The sequence below is a fragment of the Chenopodium quinoa genome, unplaced genomic scaffold (genome assembly GCF_001683475.1).
Source record: "Chenopodium quinoa cultivar QQ74 unplaced genomic scaffold, ASM168347v1, whole genome shotgun sequence".
Lineage (NCBI taxonomy): Eukaryota > Viridiplantae > Streptophyta > Magnoliopsida > Caryophyllales > Amaranthaceae > Chenopodium > Chenopodium quinoa.
Window position 1 is genome coordinate 2667373 of NW_018745003.1, and position 16662 is coordinate 2684034.

Here is a 16662-nt window from a genome sequence, read left to right on the forward strand (position 1 = left end):
ACAAAGGAACACTCAACCGGTAGCAAAGAACACAATGGTAAGTCTTACCATTCATAGTCTGACCTAAACCTAATATCGGGACCGCTCGCAACCAGGCCAAAGTGTGATCCCCCTGCTGGGACTTCCATCAGGCAACCTGACGCGGAGATAAGGAGAAAGTGAATTCTGCAGATGCAGTGACCTTCGTGAAATATATATTTGCCAATTTCTTTATGAGTTAGGGGCAGCGATCTCACTAGGGTTACTCATAAGGTCAGTCTCCACAATCCAATTAAAAAGACTAAGAGCACCATCGAAGGCCAGTCCTGGACCAACAATACCAAAATTGCGAAGAAGCGTAGCCTGAAGACCAGAGACTGCAAACGCGACGCAAGGAAAGCATAGTGCCGAACATCACCCGTTGAATAGACACCCAGTCCACCATAAGCAAAAGGTAAGGTGTCAAGTCGCCATTGCCAATCACCAAAACCAGGCCCCAAAACAGTTACAATGCGCTCCAAAGAAGCCCGAAGAGCCACATAAAAAGAAGTCTGGGCCGCTTTAAAAAGACGAGGGGGACAAGTGCGCATAACAAAGTAGAGTTTAGAAACCCCAGTACACGCACGAAGAAGTAACAACTCACATTGGGGATCATCGAGCTTAGCAACAGCATCCATTAGCACAATGGTCTTCGACACTCTCTGCGAAACAAACTCACCACAGAAAGAGGAATCCGCACTGACAGGACCACGAAGCAACTTAACACCATGCACAGGACGAGCAATATCTGGAGGAAAGACACCTATGAGACAACTACAAGGGTCCTCCGAGGGTCAGAAAACTTCCGTTTTCTCAATGTTGACATGGAGGCCGAGACAAGGTCCCTCCGCCAAAATCAACTCCATAACCTTACCTACTACTAAGGTGTCACCAATAATAGGGTCGTCATCCAAATACCAAGCCTACAAACATATGTCAAAAGAATCCCTGATTCGGCACACCAACGGATGAAGAACCAAAGCAAAAAGCAAAGAGCTAAGAGGATCACCCTGCTGCACTCCTTGACATGACCATAAGATATTATTAATGTAAATATAAAAAATGGCATTAATGCTAAAAATAGAGTTAACAATTTTTGCATACAACAACACCTTAACAATTGGAAAAATTAGATACGTACGCAATAAAATATAACAAAGAAATACATATAAAAAATTAAAAGTAAAGGGAATAAAAATACATTTTACTCAACACCACCATGACCAAACCGATCCCAAATATTTTCCGTCAAGTCGTCTTGCAGTTGATCATATGTTTCCCTATTTCATAATCTCATCCTATTCCTCAGGTATGATTGCATATCGGCACGCCAGCGTATATTATAATTAGTTGGTAATTCACCATCATCTTGTGCTTGATCAAACTGACTAAAATCTCCATATTCTTTGTTGTGAAGGTAACCTTGTCGTTCATCTTCAACAATCATGTTATGCAATATGATACAAGCTACCATTTTTTTTTTGCACAACTTCTATTTTCCATATTAGTGCCGGGTTTCGAATTATAGCAAATCTTGCCTGGAGAACTCCAAAAGCACGCTCAACATCTTTTCGCGCCGACTCTTGGCGTTGTGAAAAAATTTTTTGCCTTTGGACCTTGTGGAAGCCGATATGCTTGTACAAAAGTTGCCCATTCTGGATATATACCATCTGCTAGGTAATATCCCATATTGTATTGGTGACCATTTACTTCAAAATTCACTGGTGGTGCTCGTCCTTCAAATATATCGTTAAAAATTGGCGAATGATTTAGTACATTAATGTCGTTTGATGAACTCAAAACTCTAAAAAAAGCATGCCATATCCATAAATCTACTGATGCAACTGCTTCTAATATGATTGTAGCTTTACCATCTCGACCTTGAAATTGTCCTTGCCAAGCAGTAGGACAATTTTTCCACTCCCAATGCATACAATCTATACTTCCCAACATGCCTGGGAATCCACGCACCTCTCTAATGTGCAGTAGCCTCTGTAAGTAATCTTGATTTGGCTTTCTCAAATACACGTCTTGAAACTCAACAATTATAGCATCAACAAATTTACATAAGGCGTTGAGTGAGCTTTTCTCACTAATTTTGACGTACTCATAAATTTGGTCAGCTGCTACTCCATATGCCAAAAATCTCAAAGCTGCAGTGCATTTTTGTAATGGTGAAAAACCGGGCTTACCAACTGCATCATATTTTTGTTGAAACCATGGATCACGTTGTTGGACTCTGTCAACTACATGAAGAAATAACGACCTTCTCATTTTGAACCTTCGTCGAAATTGATCATCAGTATATACAAGATTCTCAGCAAAATAATCTAAGAATAAGCGGTTGTGACAAGCAACACGATCTCTTGGTCGATTGGGAGAACGGTTCTTCCTTTGCCTTCGAGAAGTTGAACCCCTTCTAGTGAGCTCAGTAACTGTTTAAGCTACAATTTCATTGAGAAGTGGCATTTCCATGACCCAATTACGAACCATTTGTCGAACTTGTGAATGAGGGTTTGAATTTTCATAATCCGAGCTCCTAGAGCTTGAACTTGAACTTGAACCAGAAGGCATAATTATTTTGAGAATAGGGTATATTGTATGTTGTGACAACATTGATGTACAAGAAGATGGTGTTATATAAATTTGAAAAGTATAAACTGCTTGTAAATAATTGATCTTCCATGAAAGATACTTGACACACCATGCAATGTCACACCACAGTCATATCAGGTCTGTACAATACTATTCATGTCAGCAGAAGAGTTCATAGACTGCATCAATAAATCACCTTCAAAAGGTGATATGACAAAGACAATACAATGTCACAACAAGATAATAATAGCTAATACATTATTTTTTGCAATAAAACGTCAACTTACAAGATTAAGAATTAAATTAATACATCCACTAGTGGCAACTAATTAAACATAACAGTCACTAATGATCTACAATTACATTGAATTAACGATGATATTTAATGCCATCATATAGTCATTAATTCGTTCCATAACTTATTTTTACGAGCTTCACCTTCCTCTGATAAATTATCTCGACTTAGTAACGCTTGTAGTAACTGATATTTAGTTCTCTTTCTTTCAGAATTTGGGCTTGTTTTTTTCTTTCCTCTCTAATTCGTTCAACTTCAACAAAGTCCTTCATCGCCTTTGCAGTTTCTTCATTTGAATGTTGCATACTTGCAAGTTATTCTTGCAAAGGATCAATACCATCAATTGTCTTCAATTTCTGTTTCCTTTTTGCTTGCTTTTGACCCCCTGGTCGTGTTTAGGGGTTAGCACTTTGTGGTGTTCTTTCTGCAGATGACGAAGAAAAATTTCCACTTTCGTCTAGTCGTAATAAATTCTCACTCCCCTCACTACCTCCAGATTGATTGATAGAACTTGTAGTTTGATAATTTAGGTTGGTTTTTTTAACCTTTCATATGAAAAGTCAAATAAGGGTGTTGAAGAATCGGTGGTGTAGACAAATGCATTCATAAATTTAGGTTGGTTTTTTAACCTTTCATATGCATAGTCAAACTTAAAATCTTCCTTCATATCAGAAAAATAAATTGCATTAGCTTCATTAGTGACATCTAAAGTACACTCACCGCTTTTCCGTTGTTTGCTTGATCAACACATGCAGCGTATTTTACGACCGCGGGTCGTATTTTTTGCAAATGACTCTTGAATTGTTGAAGTTCTCTTGGCCTTCCCCCGTTGCGGTGCTTGTTGCAGTAGTTTACTATCTTAGTCCAAAATGCTTCACTAGTTTGATTTGTACATGTATCTTATCAGGCGCATAATTGAGCCACCCACTAATTAGAAGGTATCTTGGGCTTTATTCTAAGATATCCTCTTCCCTTTATTATTTGAAGGTGTTGGTGTTGATTGATCATTATCAACTTCATTTTCTTCTTGAGATTCCATGGCATTAATGTTAATGTTACTAAGTGAAATACCGGACCCCCGAACCATCACCATTATGATCAGCCCCATCTTCACCTTGAGAATCCCCGGCATTTGGTAAATTTGGACTGTTTAACATATTTGTAAAATAATTTGAAGAATTTTGTGTGGAGTATTGTAATACCCCGTATTTTGATACGTATTTTCTAAATTAATTAATTAAATATTATTTCCTAAAAAGGGTACTTTAGTAATTTAAATTACTATTTGAATTTTGGAGCCAAAAGTATTTTGAAACCTAATTATTATTTTTAGATTTTGGATAAGATTTATTATCCATTTAATTTATTTTAAAAACCGGATTATTTACATATTTCGGATATTTTAATTAAATCAAAAACTATATTTTATTATTTAATTAATAAGGTCCGAAATTCCTAATTATTGACTAAGATTTTAAGATTTTCCTAGTGTGGAAAATCTGATTTTCTAGGTTAATTTATTTAGTGAATAATTGGTATTTTATTAATTAATTATTTTATTCAATAAAATATTATTTACACAATTATTTTTAATTCCTTAAATCTAGCAAAATAACTCCCTAAAATATACTAATAGGATCCGAATATTTGAGCTATGGAAGCTCAATATTTTCGGCCCTCATGGTCATATTTTGGGTGATCTATTTTGGAAAATTGTATTTTTAATTATCTCCTTAAAATCTCTTATTTTCCTTAATTTTATTTCTCCATCTCCTAAATATTTTATCATCTTATTTTCCTACCTTATATCTTCCTTGATTATTCCCCAAGTAATCTCTTTTTCCATATTATTTTTCATGACAACACACTTTCCTTAATTCTATTATTCTTAATCACCTTAATATCAAAACTTTCCATATTTCTTTCATTCTCTTCTCCAAGTAATTCCTTAATTCTTTTTGCCATAATTCTTCATACATTTTTCTACCATAACTCATGCATGAGCTAGCCTATAAATACCCATTGATTCATGGCCAAACACTCACACCAATTCTCTTCTTCTCTCTTACTCTTCTTCTCCTCTTTTCTAAAAGAAAATCAGCCCGTATATCTTTGGAGCCAATTTTTGGGCACTTCTGATCAGTTTTGGGGTTTTGTTATTTCACGGAAAATTGTTCCTCTCAAAAACTACTTGAGGTTAGGCTCAAGAATCACCTAATTCAGAGTTATATTGAAGGAGTTACAGCCTCTGCTAGTTCTGCCTATTCTTTCCAACGCAAATCCAATTCTTCTCTTTTTCCTTTCTTTTCTTCCTTGCACCACCACCAATCACCACGACCGCCACCTCCAGCCACCTGCTGGAAGGCTTCCCTTGCCTCCACCTCTCTTTATTTTTCTTGGTTTTCTACCTTTTCTTCTTCTCTTCTATTATTTAATTATTATTATTATTATGGGGGATTTATAAAATATTATAAGTAGTTTTAATTAAATAAAATCAGATTTTTATTCATGTTTATGAAAAATAATTTAAAAGGTTCATGTACATATAGTTGGAGTTTTTTAATTTAATTGTTGTGATTATTTGTTAACCTTATATTAATTAAGGTTATATTTATTTGTAGGGTGTGTTCAATCAAGGTTCTTGAAGTCTATTTGTGTAATTGCTAGCAAGGATCAAATGTACGTTTAGGTGGCTAGATACCTTTGGAAGTGATTGGTTTGAATAACATGTTTTATATTATTTTATTGGTGATTGAATTAAATTGATTTGAATTATGATTTATGAAACAAAGTATGGTTGGAGGAATTGATTTTAATATTTGTTTTAATAAATGTATTTTTGAAGGATTGATTTTAGAATCATGTTTTGAATGGTTTGAATTACTTATCATGTTTAAATAAAGGAATTGATTTGAAAAGCTTGTTGAATTAAATAAAAGGTTTCTCAAAGGAAGAGTTATTGATTTTGAAAATTTATTTATATGAGATTTAATTCTCAAGTATTTATTAAAAGGTTGATTTTGAAGGCATGTTGAATTAAATAAAAAGGAGTTTTGATTAAACCTATTAAAAAGATTGATTTTATTTAAGGGGGAATTATTGAATTATTATTATTAAAGCTTTATAAGCATGTTAGTAATCCCACTATGCGGATTTGGTAGATAAGACTTTGGACTTTGTATGACCGAGTCTTTCCTCAAGAATAGCCTTGCAATATAAGGAGACTAGCTTGGGGGGTGTGCACACTTGGGTGAGGAATTGGTTTTTAAAAGAGGAATTAGTTTTATTGAATTGATTATTGAAATATTGAATTATTGGAATTGATTTTATAAATCGTTTCATCAACTTATTGAATTATTGAGAATTGGTTTGAAACATGAGTTTTGGAATTCATTGGATTAATTATTGGAATTGGTTTTAAAAGCATGTTTGCAAATAAATTGAATTTACTTACCTTGCACTTATCGTACTTAGCATATTTTGCTAATTCATATTTCCTATTTGTTTTGGTTCGCCCTGTTTACCGTAATGGTAAGCAGTGTTGACTATTTTCAGGTGGAGTCATGAATGAGCATATGGGAGTCTCGGGATTTGCTTCACCTAGTTTAGGAATGTTGGTCTTGTCTTTATTTTGAGTACTCATAACAATGTTACTATTTTTATAAGTATTAATAAAAGAAATTAAAGTTGAGTTTCCGCTGCAAGTTTTGTTATTGAGTTAAGTATTTTGAGTAGACTTGCGTAATCACGCAGCGGTAATACGCCTAAGTCTATCTCTACGGTATAATTAATTATACGTATTATACTAGTATTTCCATAGAGGGAGATTTGGGGGTGTTACAAGTATGGAGCAAAAGATGAAGGTGACATACTATTCCCCATGTTTTGGTGATGGTTAAAAGATGGATGCAAATTTGGATTTACTTGAAAATTTGGGTTTGTTGGGTAATTTGGACGGGTGGGAAAATTTGGATTATTGGGATAGTTGTGATAGTTAGGGCAATTTTGATTATTAGAGTAATTTTGAGTGTTTGGATAATATTGAAAATTTTGATTGTCTATTGTGAAATTTGGTAATCTATAATTTGGATTTATTGAGTAATTTGGTAATCTATAATTTGGATTTTTTTTATCCATAATGAGAAATAAGTGTTTGATAGAGTTTATCACAAGAAAAAAAAAATAATAAATAAAATAGATTGAGTATGGTGATTTTGGTGAAATTTCATGAAGTTGTCTACTTTTATATGTGAGCAAAAAATAAGTAACCGTTGAACATATTACACTTTGTGAATTTTTTTTTACTTACAATATAAATTTTGGTAAAAAGTTAAAACAAAAAAAGAAAAAAGAAAATAATGCATGCAAAATATCATGCAAATACAACCGTTGTAATTTGGTGGAGAATGCATGCATGCATGCATATAGACCCACGTGGGAAGCAGAGATTCTCCTCTGCCAAAGCTAGCTGTTACTTTATTAAAAAAAAAAGGCAAGCCATGCAAAACGCAAATATTACAGCTATAGCAAATGTCGTTTTGATCCCACTCTGCATTATGGGTTCTTATTTTTAAGAGTTATTCCTTATTTCAAAAGCCCCAAGCCCAATTACTAACTAAGAAACTCCCATTTCTCACCTAAGAACTAGTTCTTAATTTTTCTCTCTCCTTAAGAACCACCTAAAAACCCCCCAATATTGATGCTCTCCTAAGAGTTATTTCAAACTTCCTCCATTTAATTAATATTGCAACAAGGATAAAATTACGCATCACAAAGCACATTTTATATGTTAAATATGTATAATTGTATAAGAGTAAAAATTATAAAAAGTTGATATTGTGTAAGTATTTTACAAGACGAATCTAACAAGATCTCATATGAATATATTTCACTTAATATATAAATCATAATATGTGGTCAAACAAGCATGATAAATAGTGCAAAAGTCCAGCTGTTACAATATTACTAGAACGAAGGAAGTACTTTTTAAAAGGTAGGAAAAAAAAAACTGATTTAAGTTTGGAGTCTTTGGACTAATGTATAATGTCAACTCATATGACTTAAGTAAAACTTAAAATATGTCCCTTGCTTAGGGTTTCGACCTCGTCCCTCGTATAGGGATGTGCCGTTTCCATTCAGTTTTTCTAGTGGTTTTGTGGTGTCTTTCGGCTAGATTTCGCGTGTTTAATTCATCCTAATCCTTGGCTTGTCTCATGGAGTCGAATTTGGTGAATGATTTGGAGGATCTGAGATTGACTGAAGATGAAAACAGGGTAGTCGGTGGCAATCTTGATAGCGGCGTTGACAATGCTACTAAGACCCGAATTTCCTTGACTCTCGTGGGGAAATTGCTGACGGTGAGATCCTTCAACGTCGAAGCAATGAAACGGACTCTTTTGAATGTGTGGAAAGTCAGAGATAATGTAGCAATTCGAATGGTGGGTTGTCCTTGGTTTTTTGACTAGAAATTGTTGCTTGTGATAGAGATTTCTGGGGAGGAACAACCTTTAGAAGTCAGGTTTGTGAAATCTCCCTTTTGGGTTCGCATTCGTGATGTTCCTTTCAATAAAAGAAATGCTGCTTTTGCTTATGAAATCGGTGAACATTTGGGGGGATTCCTGGAGTACGGTGACTTAGATCCTCTTGGATGGGAGGAGTATTTAAGGGCCAAAATCTCTATAGACATTAACAAACCTTTGCGCAAGGGAGTTATAATTGCTAATGGCCCTCAATCTTCTAAATGGTATAGAATCCAATATAAAAGACTTGCTGACTTCTGTTACTACTATGGGAGAATGGAACACACTAACATTGAATAATTTCAATATGTTGAAGAAGAGGTGATAAGGAAGGGGGTTGTGTATGAGTACGAACCCTGGCTTGGAGCCTTTCCAAAGAAATTGGCTCGTTATTTTGTTTTTGAGCGTGAGAAGGAAAGAACGTGGCTGTCCAAGCTTAAGGGACAATCCACCTTGAAGCTTCCGGGTTACAATGATCCTCGTGTTGTTCGTAAAGGACCCCCTATAGCAGCCCATAAGCTCATATTCTCCCCATTGTAAAATAAGGAGAGCGACATCTAAAAAAGTATAGAGGGGGAACAACAAATTATGAAGTCACAAGAATTACCTATTAACAGTTCGAGGGCTGCCAATGAAGAATTCTCAGGCCCTTCTCTTGAGTCGAATCTAATGCATAAATTGAATGCTTTGGAGAACACCGAGGGCGCTACTGCTCCTCTCACAGCTTTTACCCCTTTTACTAAACCCCATGATACTCTGGAATGTCAGGGTAATATTATTGAGGTGGGTGAGCAAGGAGCTCAAGGTCACTTGGGAAAGAAATGGAAACGACTTGACAGGGATATCGACTCTTCGATGGGAGAAACTGTTATCTTGGCTGGGAAAAGCTAAGGAAGCAACTGAATACTACAACAGCAGTAGAAGAGACTGAGACATCATTTAGGAAGCGTAGCAAAACAAACCCTTGGGTGACTCCTCTCTCTACTAGTCCGACGGAGGTTGACATGGTTCAACCCCGCCAAGCCCAATGAGTACCCTTTGTTGGAACTGCCGGGGGATGGCAAGCCCTCGTGCAATTAGAGCACTACGTAAGTGGTGCAATTCTTTAGCTCCTAATTTTGTGTTTTTGTCTAAAACAAAAGTTAAGAAAAATATTGTAGAAAATAATAAAAATAGATTTGGTTTCTCGTATGTTTTTTGTGTCAGTAGTGTAGGAAAGTCTGGTGGTCTTTGTTTGTATTGGAATAATAATGTTGATTTTTCTTTAGTCTCTAACTCGTAAAACCATATTTGTGGGGATGTTAAAGTGGAGTCGGGGTTAACTTGGCGTTTTTTGGCTTGTATGGTTGGCCGGAAACTAGTAATAAAAATAAAACTTGGGCTCTCATTAGAAATCTGTGTGATAATGTGACTGGTCCAATTTTGTTTGGTGGTGATTTTAATGAGATTCTGGCTTATGATGAAAAGGAGGGTGGTGTTGATAATGAAGCAGAGCTATGGCTGAATTCCGAGATACGCTTCGTGATTGTGAACTCCATGACTTGGGATTTGTAGGGCAATGGTTTACATGGGAGAAAGGTCGGACTGTTAGTACTCTTCTCCGGGAGAGACTTAATTGTTTTGTTGCCAATGACTCTTGGTTTGAGCTCCCCCTAAGACCGGTTGTAGAAAATCTTGTTTGGAATAAGTTAGATCACTCACCAATAATTATGAAATTTGGTGAGCACAGGTGGAAAAAAAAAGATAAAAAAGAAGAGGTTTTGGTTCGAAACCTACTGGTTGCTTGATGGAGAATATGAGGCGATGGTGAGGGGTGCATGGAGTGATAATGTAGGTGGAGTGGAGGAGCGTATTAAGAGGGTGGCAGGTGATCTTCAGGTTTGGAGTGGTCTCAAATTTCGAAACTTGGAGAAACAAATAGAAGATGTAGAGAAAGAGCTGAAGGGGGCGCAAGCAGAGCTGGTGTCGGATGAGTCTCTATCAAGGTGTGACCTTGAGGGAAAGCTTGATGAGTTTCTAGATAAACAGGAAGCCTATTAGTATCTGCAGTCGAGGGACTCAGAAATCAAAGATGGGATCGGAACACGAAATATTTCCACCACAAGGCTTCTTAACGTATGAGCAAAAATGAGAAAAAGGGACTCTTAAATGCTGATGGTGAATGGAAAGAAGAGGAGACGAACATTGAAGAAATTGTGTAAAATTTCTATCAGAGTTTATTCTCAGCGGGTTCACCTTCCACGGAGGCTTGTGACAGAGTTTTGGACTCGAAAAAGACACTCATTACTCCCGAAATTAACTCTGAGTTATTGCGTCCGAACTCCAAAGATGAGATTTTTGTTGCTCTCAATCAAATGCACCCTTGTAAGGCCCCGGGACCCGACGATATGCATGTTATATTTTTTCAAAAGTTTTGGCATATTGTTGGGGATGACATTGCTAGACTCGTTAGTAGTATCTTGTAGGGAAATGAATCTATTAGACCTGTCAATAATACTAACATTGTGCTTATCCCGAAAGTCAATTCTCCTACTCTGATAACTAAATATAGGCCTATTGCTCTCTGTAATGTATTGTATAAAATAGCTTCAAAGGCCATTGTTATGAGGCTAAAATCGATTCTCCCTGGCATTGTCTCGGAGAATTAGAATGCTTTTGTTCCTGGTCGGTTAATTACTGACAATGCTCTTATTGCTCTCGAACTATTCCATACGATTAAGTTGAGGTGTAGTAGTAAAAGAGGATTGGTCTCTATGAAGCTTGATATGAGTAAGGCTTATGACAAGGTAGAGTGGAATTTTCTTGAACGTCTACTATTGAAAATGGGGTTTGCAGATAGATGGGTGGAGTCGATCATGGATTGTGTTACAACCGTCAAATATTCTTTCATTGTCAATGGCAATGTTTGTGGCTCGGTCAATCCATCTAGGGGTCTTCGACAAGGGGACCCTCTTTCTCCGTATCTATTCATTCTTGTTGCAAATGCTTTTTCCGGTTTAATGCGGAAAGCTATGGTTGATGGTTCCATCCATGGTGTTAGAGCTAGTCGCAGAGGGCCAAAAATTTCTCACCTTCTTTTTGCAGACGACAGTTTTCTCTTTGCTAGCGCCAACCGAAGGGAGTATTCAAAAATTGTTGAGATTCTGAACATATATGAACAGGCTTCCGGGTAGAAAATTAACTATGAAAAATCGGAGGTTTATTTCAGTAAAGGGGTCAGTGATTCGATGCAAGAGGAATTGTTGAGTATTTTGACTATGCGACGGGTTGATAAACACGAGAAGTATCTTAGGATTCCGACAATCATCGAAAAATCAAAAAAGACTATTTTTCTCGGTACTCAAGGATAGAATATGTAAAAAGCTGTCAGGGTGGAAGGAAAAATTTCTATCAAGAGCAGGGAAGGAAGTCCTTCTTAAATCAGTGATCCAAGCCGTTCCCACATATATCATGTGGGTCTATAAAATTCCGGCAGGTGTAATTGATGATATTCATGCTATGATGGCTCGCTTTTGGTGGGGTCATGAAGATGGGAAAAGGAAGGTGCACTGGAAGAGTTGGAAGGACCTTTATTCCCCCAAATTCTTGGGTGGGATGGGGTTTAGAGACTTAAAGGTGTTTAATGATGCCCTTCTAGCTCGTCAGGCATGGAGGCTCATTAGCTTCTCGAACTCTTTGCTAAACAAGGTTCTGAAAGCCAAGTATTATGCGGGTAAGAACTTTCTTGAGCATTTTGGTGTTGGTGGCAGCTTCTCTTAGCGGAGCATATGGTCCTCGAAGGCTTTAGTTAAGGAAGGCTTGATGTGGAGAATTGGGAATGGGTCCTCGGTGAACATATGGAGTGAACCTTAGGTTGACATTAGAGCTAGCAGATTCATCACAACTCCGATTTTGGAAGAGCTTTCTCTTGTGAGCGAGTTGATTGATCATAGCTGACGTGAGTGGGATGTGCAGCAGCTTGAAGGTGTTTTCAATGATGAGGATGTGCGTAGCATTCTTTCAATTCCGTTGAGCTCAAAATTTGTTCCTGACTCTTTAACATGGGCTTTCTCTATGGATGGGTGCTACTCGGTTAAATCAGCTTACATGTTAAGAAAGTCGTGTAATCTTGATAATTTTCATAAGGCTTGGGTGGATATTTGGAGCCTAGATGTCACTCCGAAGGTGCGGAATTTCTTGTGGCGAGTGTGTACTGGAACGCTCCCGGTCCGATCTTACCTTCACTATAGGCATATGTTTGACATTGTAGATTGCCCTTGCTGCGAAGGCCACCCCGAAACGGTGAAACATGCTCTCTTTGATTGCCCTTTGTCCGTGAGCCGTGGTTAGAACGTGAGTGCATTAAGATGTCCTTGTGGCCTTCAGGAATGTATTTTTTAGACTTGATTGAATCATAGGGCAAGCTTGAGGCAAAGAAAAAGAGCAGGGGTACAGTCTTAATGTGGTACCTATGGTGTAGAAGGAACGAGATGGTTTTTAATGGCATTGACACCTACCATCCTGCAATTATTAACCGAGTGTATCGCCTTGCTACTGATTGCTCGAATTACACAAGCAAGATTTATGGAGGCATAAAGAAGAGCTCAGGTAGCAGCCCGAAAGTGTGGAAGCCGCCACCTGAGGGGACTATCAAACTGAACTGCGACGCTTCCTTGAAGGATGAGGGTTGGATTGGCTTGGGGGTTGTTGCGAGAAATTGGAAGGGGAGAGGGGTCCAGTTTTCAGCCACCAGGCGCACCAGGGCCTATTGGTCTCCAATTGTTGCAGACGGGAAAGCTATTGCTCTAGCTATCAAGTTAGCCAAACGCCATGCATGAATTGTCCGACATCATCATTAAAGCTGATAATCAAGTGCTCGTGAACCGATTGTGCAAAGGCTCGATTTTTCTCACTGATTTAGATGGAATTTTAGATGATATTTTAGAGTCTTGTGTTTGCTTTAATTCTATTGGTTGGTGCCATGTTAAACGGGATGGGAATACTGTTGCCTATAATTTAGCCCGTTTAATTACTTTTGGTTTAGAACAGGTTTAGGAGAATCATTATCCTAGTGAGGTTTCTTTGTATGTACTGATGGATAATTTATTAATATAAGGCACTAATTAACTTTATTTCAAAAAAAAAAAAAAAAAAAAAAACTTAAAATGACACAATTCAATACTCGGTAACTATAAGATGGGCTTGGTCCAAGGCCACTAAGCCCAAGAACAAAATCTCTCTTCTTCAATAGACATAGCTATTCTCCATGACCTTTAATCATATGAAATGGATTATATTTTTATTCATATATTAGATGTATTTTTTTTTATTCAAACAAGATAAATGTTGGATATAATACAAAGAAAGTGAGAGGTTTTTTTTTTTGTTGCCCGAATAAGCTAGAAGGACCATACAAATTACAAATTCTTTTTATTTACCTTATTTTTTTATATGCGGGTTTGTAAATGATGTTTGTAGAGCTCATTCTAGTGGTATGGGTTAGATAGGGGCATTTTCATATGCGTTGTTATTTTGTTAATGTCTGACTGGTTCAAGTTTGTCACACGTGCACAATGTGTCTTCTACTCCGAGTCTTGTCGAAACATATTATTATTGTCAATTTCACACTACAGTGATATTACTCCTATTAGTGTATCAACGAGGGTGTTATAATCAGTATAAAAGTTTTTTTTAATCCTCTATATAATTCCCTTAAAAATATCCTCGATAAATAAATTTTGGTTTTCAATTTTTATTTTTTACGAAGTATAATATTTTTTTTGACAGGAACGAAGTATAAATATTGTTCATATACTAATAGAGTAATAGCCGTCGGAATTCATTTTTTTTTTATGCTACTAGACAGTAAAAAAAAATGACAATGCAAATTAAATACTCAGACAGAAGGTTGAATATACCTACCAATTTAAACTATCCAATTAAACTTTAATAATTATAATTTTTAGCATATAAAATAATACCAAGTACATCCTCAACAAATAAGAGAAATAAATTCCCCACCCCCCAAAAAAATCAGATTTTCTCAGTATGATGAGAATTAAACCAAAGAATAAAACCACAAAGAACAAGAATAACAGGAATCAGATGAATAACATATTCTGCAGGAAATGTAAACCTCCTCTGTAAACCACTCTGTTTCTTGCTAACTTCTCTGTAAACCGGCTACTCATCTGCATCAGAAGTCGGCACCAAGTTTGCTGAGAACTCATCGGAAACCCGTGTCGCACTAGCTGACCTATACATTATTATCAAATGACAACGATCACGATCACGACCACGACCACGACCACAACCACGACCTGGCACCAGTATGTTCAGATCTTAAAGGGGTTGTTGTTGACCTTTAAACAAGAAAAGGTGAATATTATTAGAGGAAAATAGAGAGAAGTAGATGTTGTAGTTATATAGAAAATGTGGTGATTAATCTTATTTTATAAGACTAAAATGGAAGAGGAAGGAACTACTTTGCTTCCAATCGTGAGGGTTTGACTTTGAATAATAGTGGAAAGATACAGCCTAACTTGGGTTGACTGATTATTTCATTTTAATATTAATTTGCATGTGATGGTAAAGACTAGTATGAGATTTTTAAGGTCTAATTTATCACATGTATAAGTTTTCTATTCCCCATTTCAGCAATTGAAAGATGAAGGTAAAGATGGTTGTGAGCCGTGCCTGACTAGCTTGTCTTGGAGTTGGATAAGCTTGGCTCACGGACGAGCCAATTAGTATAGCTACTATATGTGTTGCGTTGAGAATGTTAAAAGGGTGGCCTAGACAAATTAGCTAATTATAGCTTGTTTTATTGTGTTGGGCCTTATCACGCTTCATCAACTCACGGGCCCAGCATATGCACATTACATAATGTTTTTTTTTTTGTTTGTATTTTGTATTGGCTCTTACCTTGCCATTGTCATATTATCTTTAGATGTAGCCCATGTAGGTAGATGTAAATCAATATTGTTGAACTGAATATATGAAGTGAAATTGAGAAAATTATAAGTTTGGTTATCATAATGGACTATTGTGCCTAAACTCCTAACTGTGGTCTTTAAGATCGAAAAAGCTAATAGTGTGGCACTCAAGCAATCAGATTAATCTATTAAATTTGGAGATTGTATTTCAAACAGAGTATGAACCAAGTTAGCGTTAATCCAATCACAAAGCTAAGGAGGCAATGTCTCTGTTTAATTTAATTAACTCTAAATTGTGAACCAACTTAAGCAACATGCACCAACAACTTTATAAGGAGCATAAATCGACAAGCATTATGTTTACTAGGACATAAGATGTAAGAATGATATACTATACTCCCTCATCTATACTTAAGTGCTCCGATTTGACTTTTTGTGCGTATGTGTGTTTTTGGGTCATGGGGTTTAAAACTCTAGCAAGCTTATTTCTCATTTGATTTATTACTTGGTTATACTCTTTATTTGGAACATGTGTATGTTAACTATATGTAGAAGTGTTAGTCTTGGAACTTGAAAGAAAAAAAGAAGTTAAATTGAATGATGTTATACATAGTTTAAACCGAATATTTTTACAAGAAATTAACACGTGTATTTTAATGATGTTACCAATCTGATTTTAGTACTTAGTAGTAATCAATAGGTGCAAAGACCTAAAAAAAAAAAAATAACAAATCGCCCCAAAGTTAAAATTTATAAGTTCATCTCATACCAGATTATCTTTTTGTTTCTACAAAATTTTCAAATTTTTGTGATTGCGAGCCCTTAAGAACTTTAGTTGATTTGTTGTGAAGAAATTGATTCATTAAAAAAAAAAAGTACTTGTATTGTATAAATCAATAATAACTATATACTAAAGGCAAATAAAAAATGACATGTGACAAAATGTGGTTAAATAATTTCCTGCCAATTTTTTATTTACTTTTTTGTCAAATTATTTTAGAAAATTTTTAATTCACTACTTGTATAATATTTTCCTACTTTACCCATATATATATATATATATATATATATATATATATATATATATATAAGGTAATCTTTCCCTCCCAAATTCAATAAAACAATTTTGCAACAACTTATAGAAAATTTAAGCAAAATATTATTATTAAAAAAAATATGCATAATTATTAATATAGTATAAATTTGTACGGAGTATATATATCATACGGGTATGTATAACTTAAAGTTTACTACGAAGCATTTTTTAAAGAATATTGACCTTTGTCATACTATTTATAAATAGAAAAAAATTTATAAAAAA

At 35.8% G+C, this 16662-nt stretch overlaps 1 protein-coding gene across 1 annotated transcript; it reads right to left on the reverse strand.

The window, feature by feature from the left end:
• Window positions 1-210: 210 nt before the first annotated feature.
• On the reverse strand, window positions 211-2292 carry LOC110708124. Its single transcript, XM_021886232.1, has 3 exons — window positions 1635-2292; window positions 698-766; window positions 211-356 (listed from the first exon to the last, which is right to left on the reverse strand). The coding sequence occupies exons 1-3, from the start codon at window positions 2290-2292 to the stop codon at window positions 211-213; spliced, it is 873 nt and encodes a 290-aa protein (XP_021741924.1).
• Between the last annotated feature and the right edge of the window lie 14370 nt (window positions 2293-16662).

Excerpts from the sequence above, each read along its gene's own strand:
- LOC110708124 (XM_021886232.1), bottom strand. The coding sequence starts at position 2,292 with ATGAGAAGGTCGTTATTTCTTCATGTAGTTGACAGAGTCCAACAACGT. Across the intron at positions 767-1,634 it reads AGCATATCGGCTTCCACAAG|ATATTGCTCGTCCTGTGCAT; the intron begins GTCCAAAGGCAA and ends TCTTTCCTCCAG. Across the intron at positions 357-697 it reads TGCGGATTCCTCTTTCTGTG|TCTCTGGTCTTCAGGCTACG; the intron begins GTGAGTTTGTTT and ends TCGCGTTTGCAG.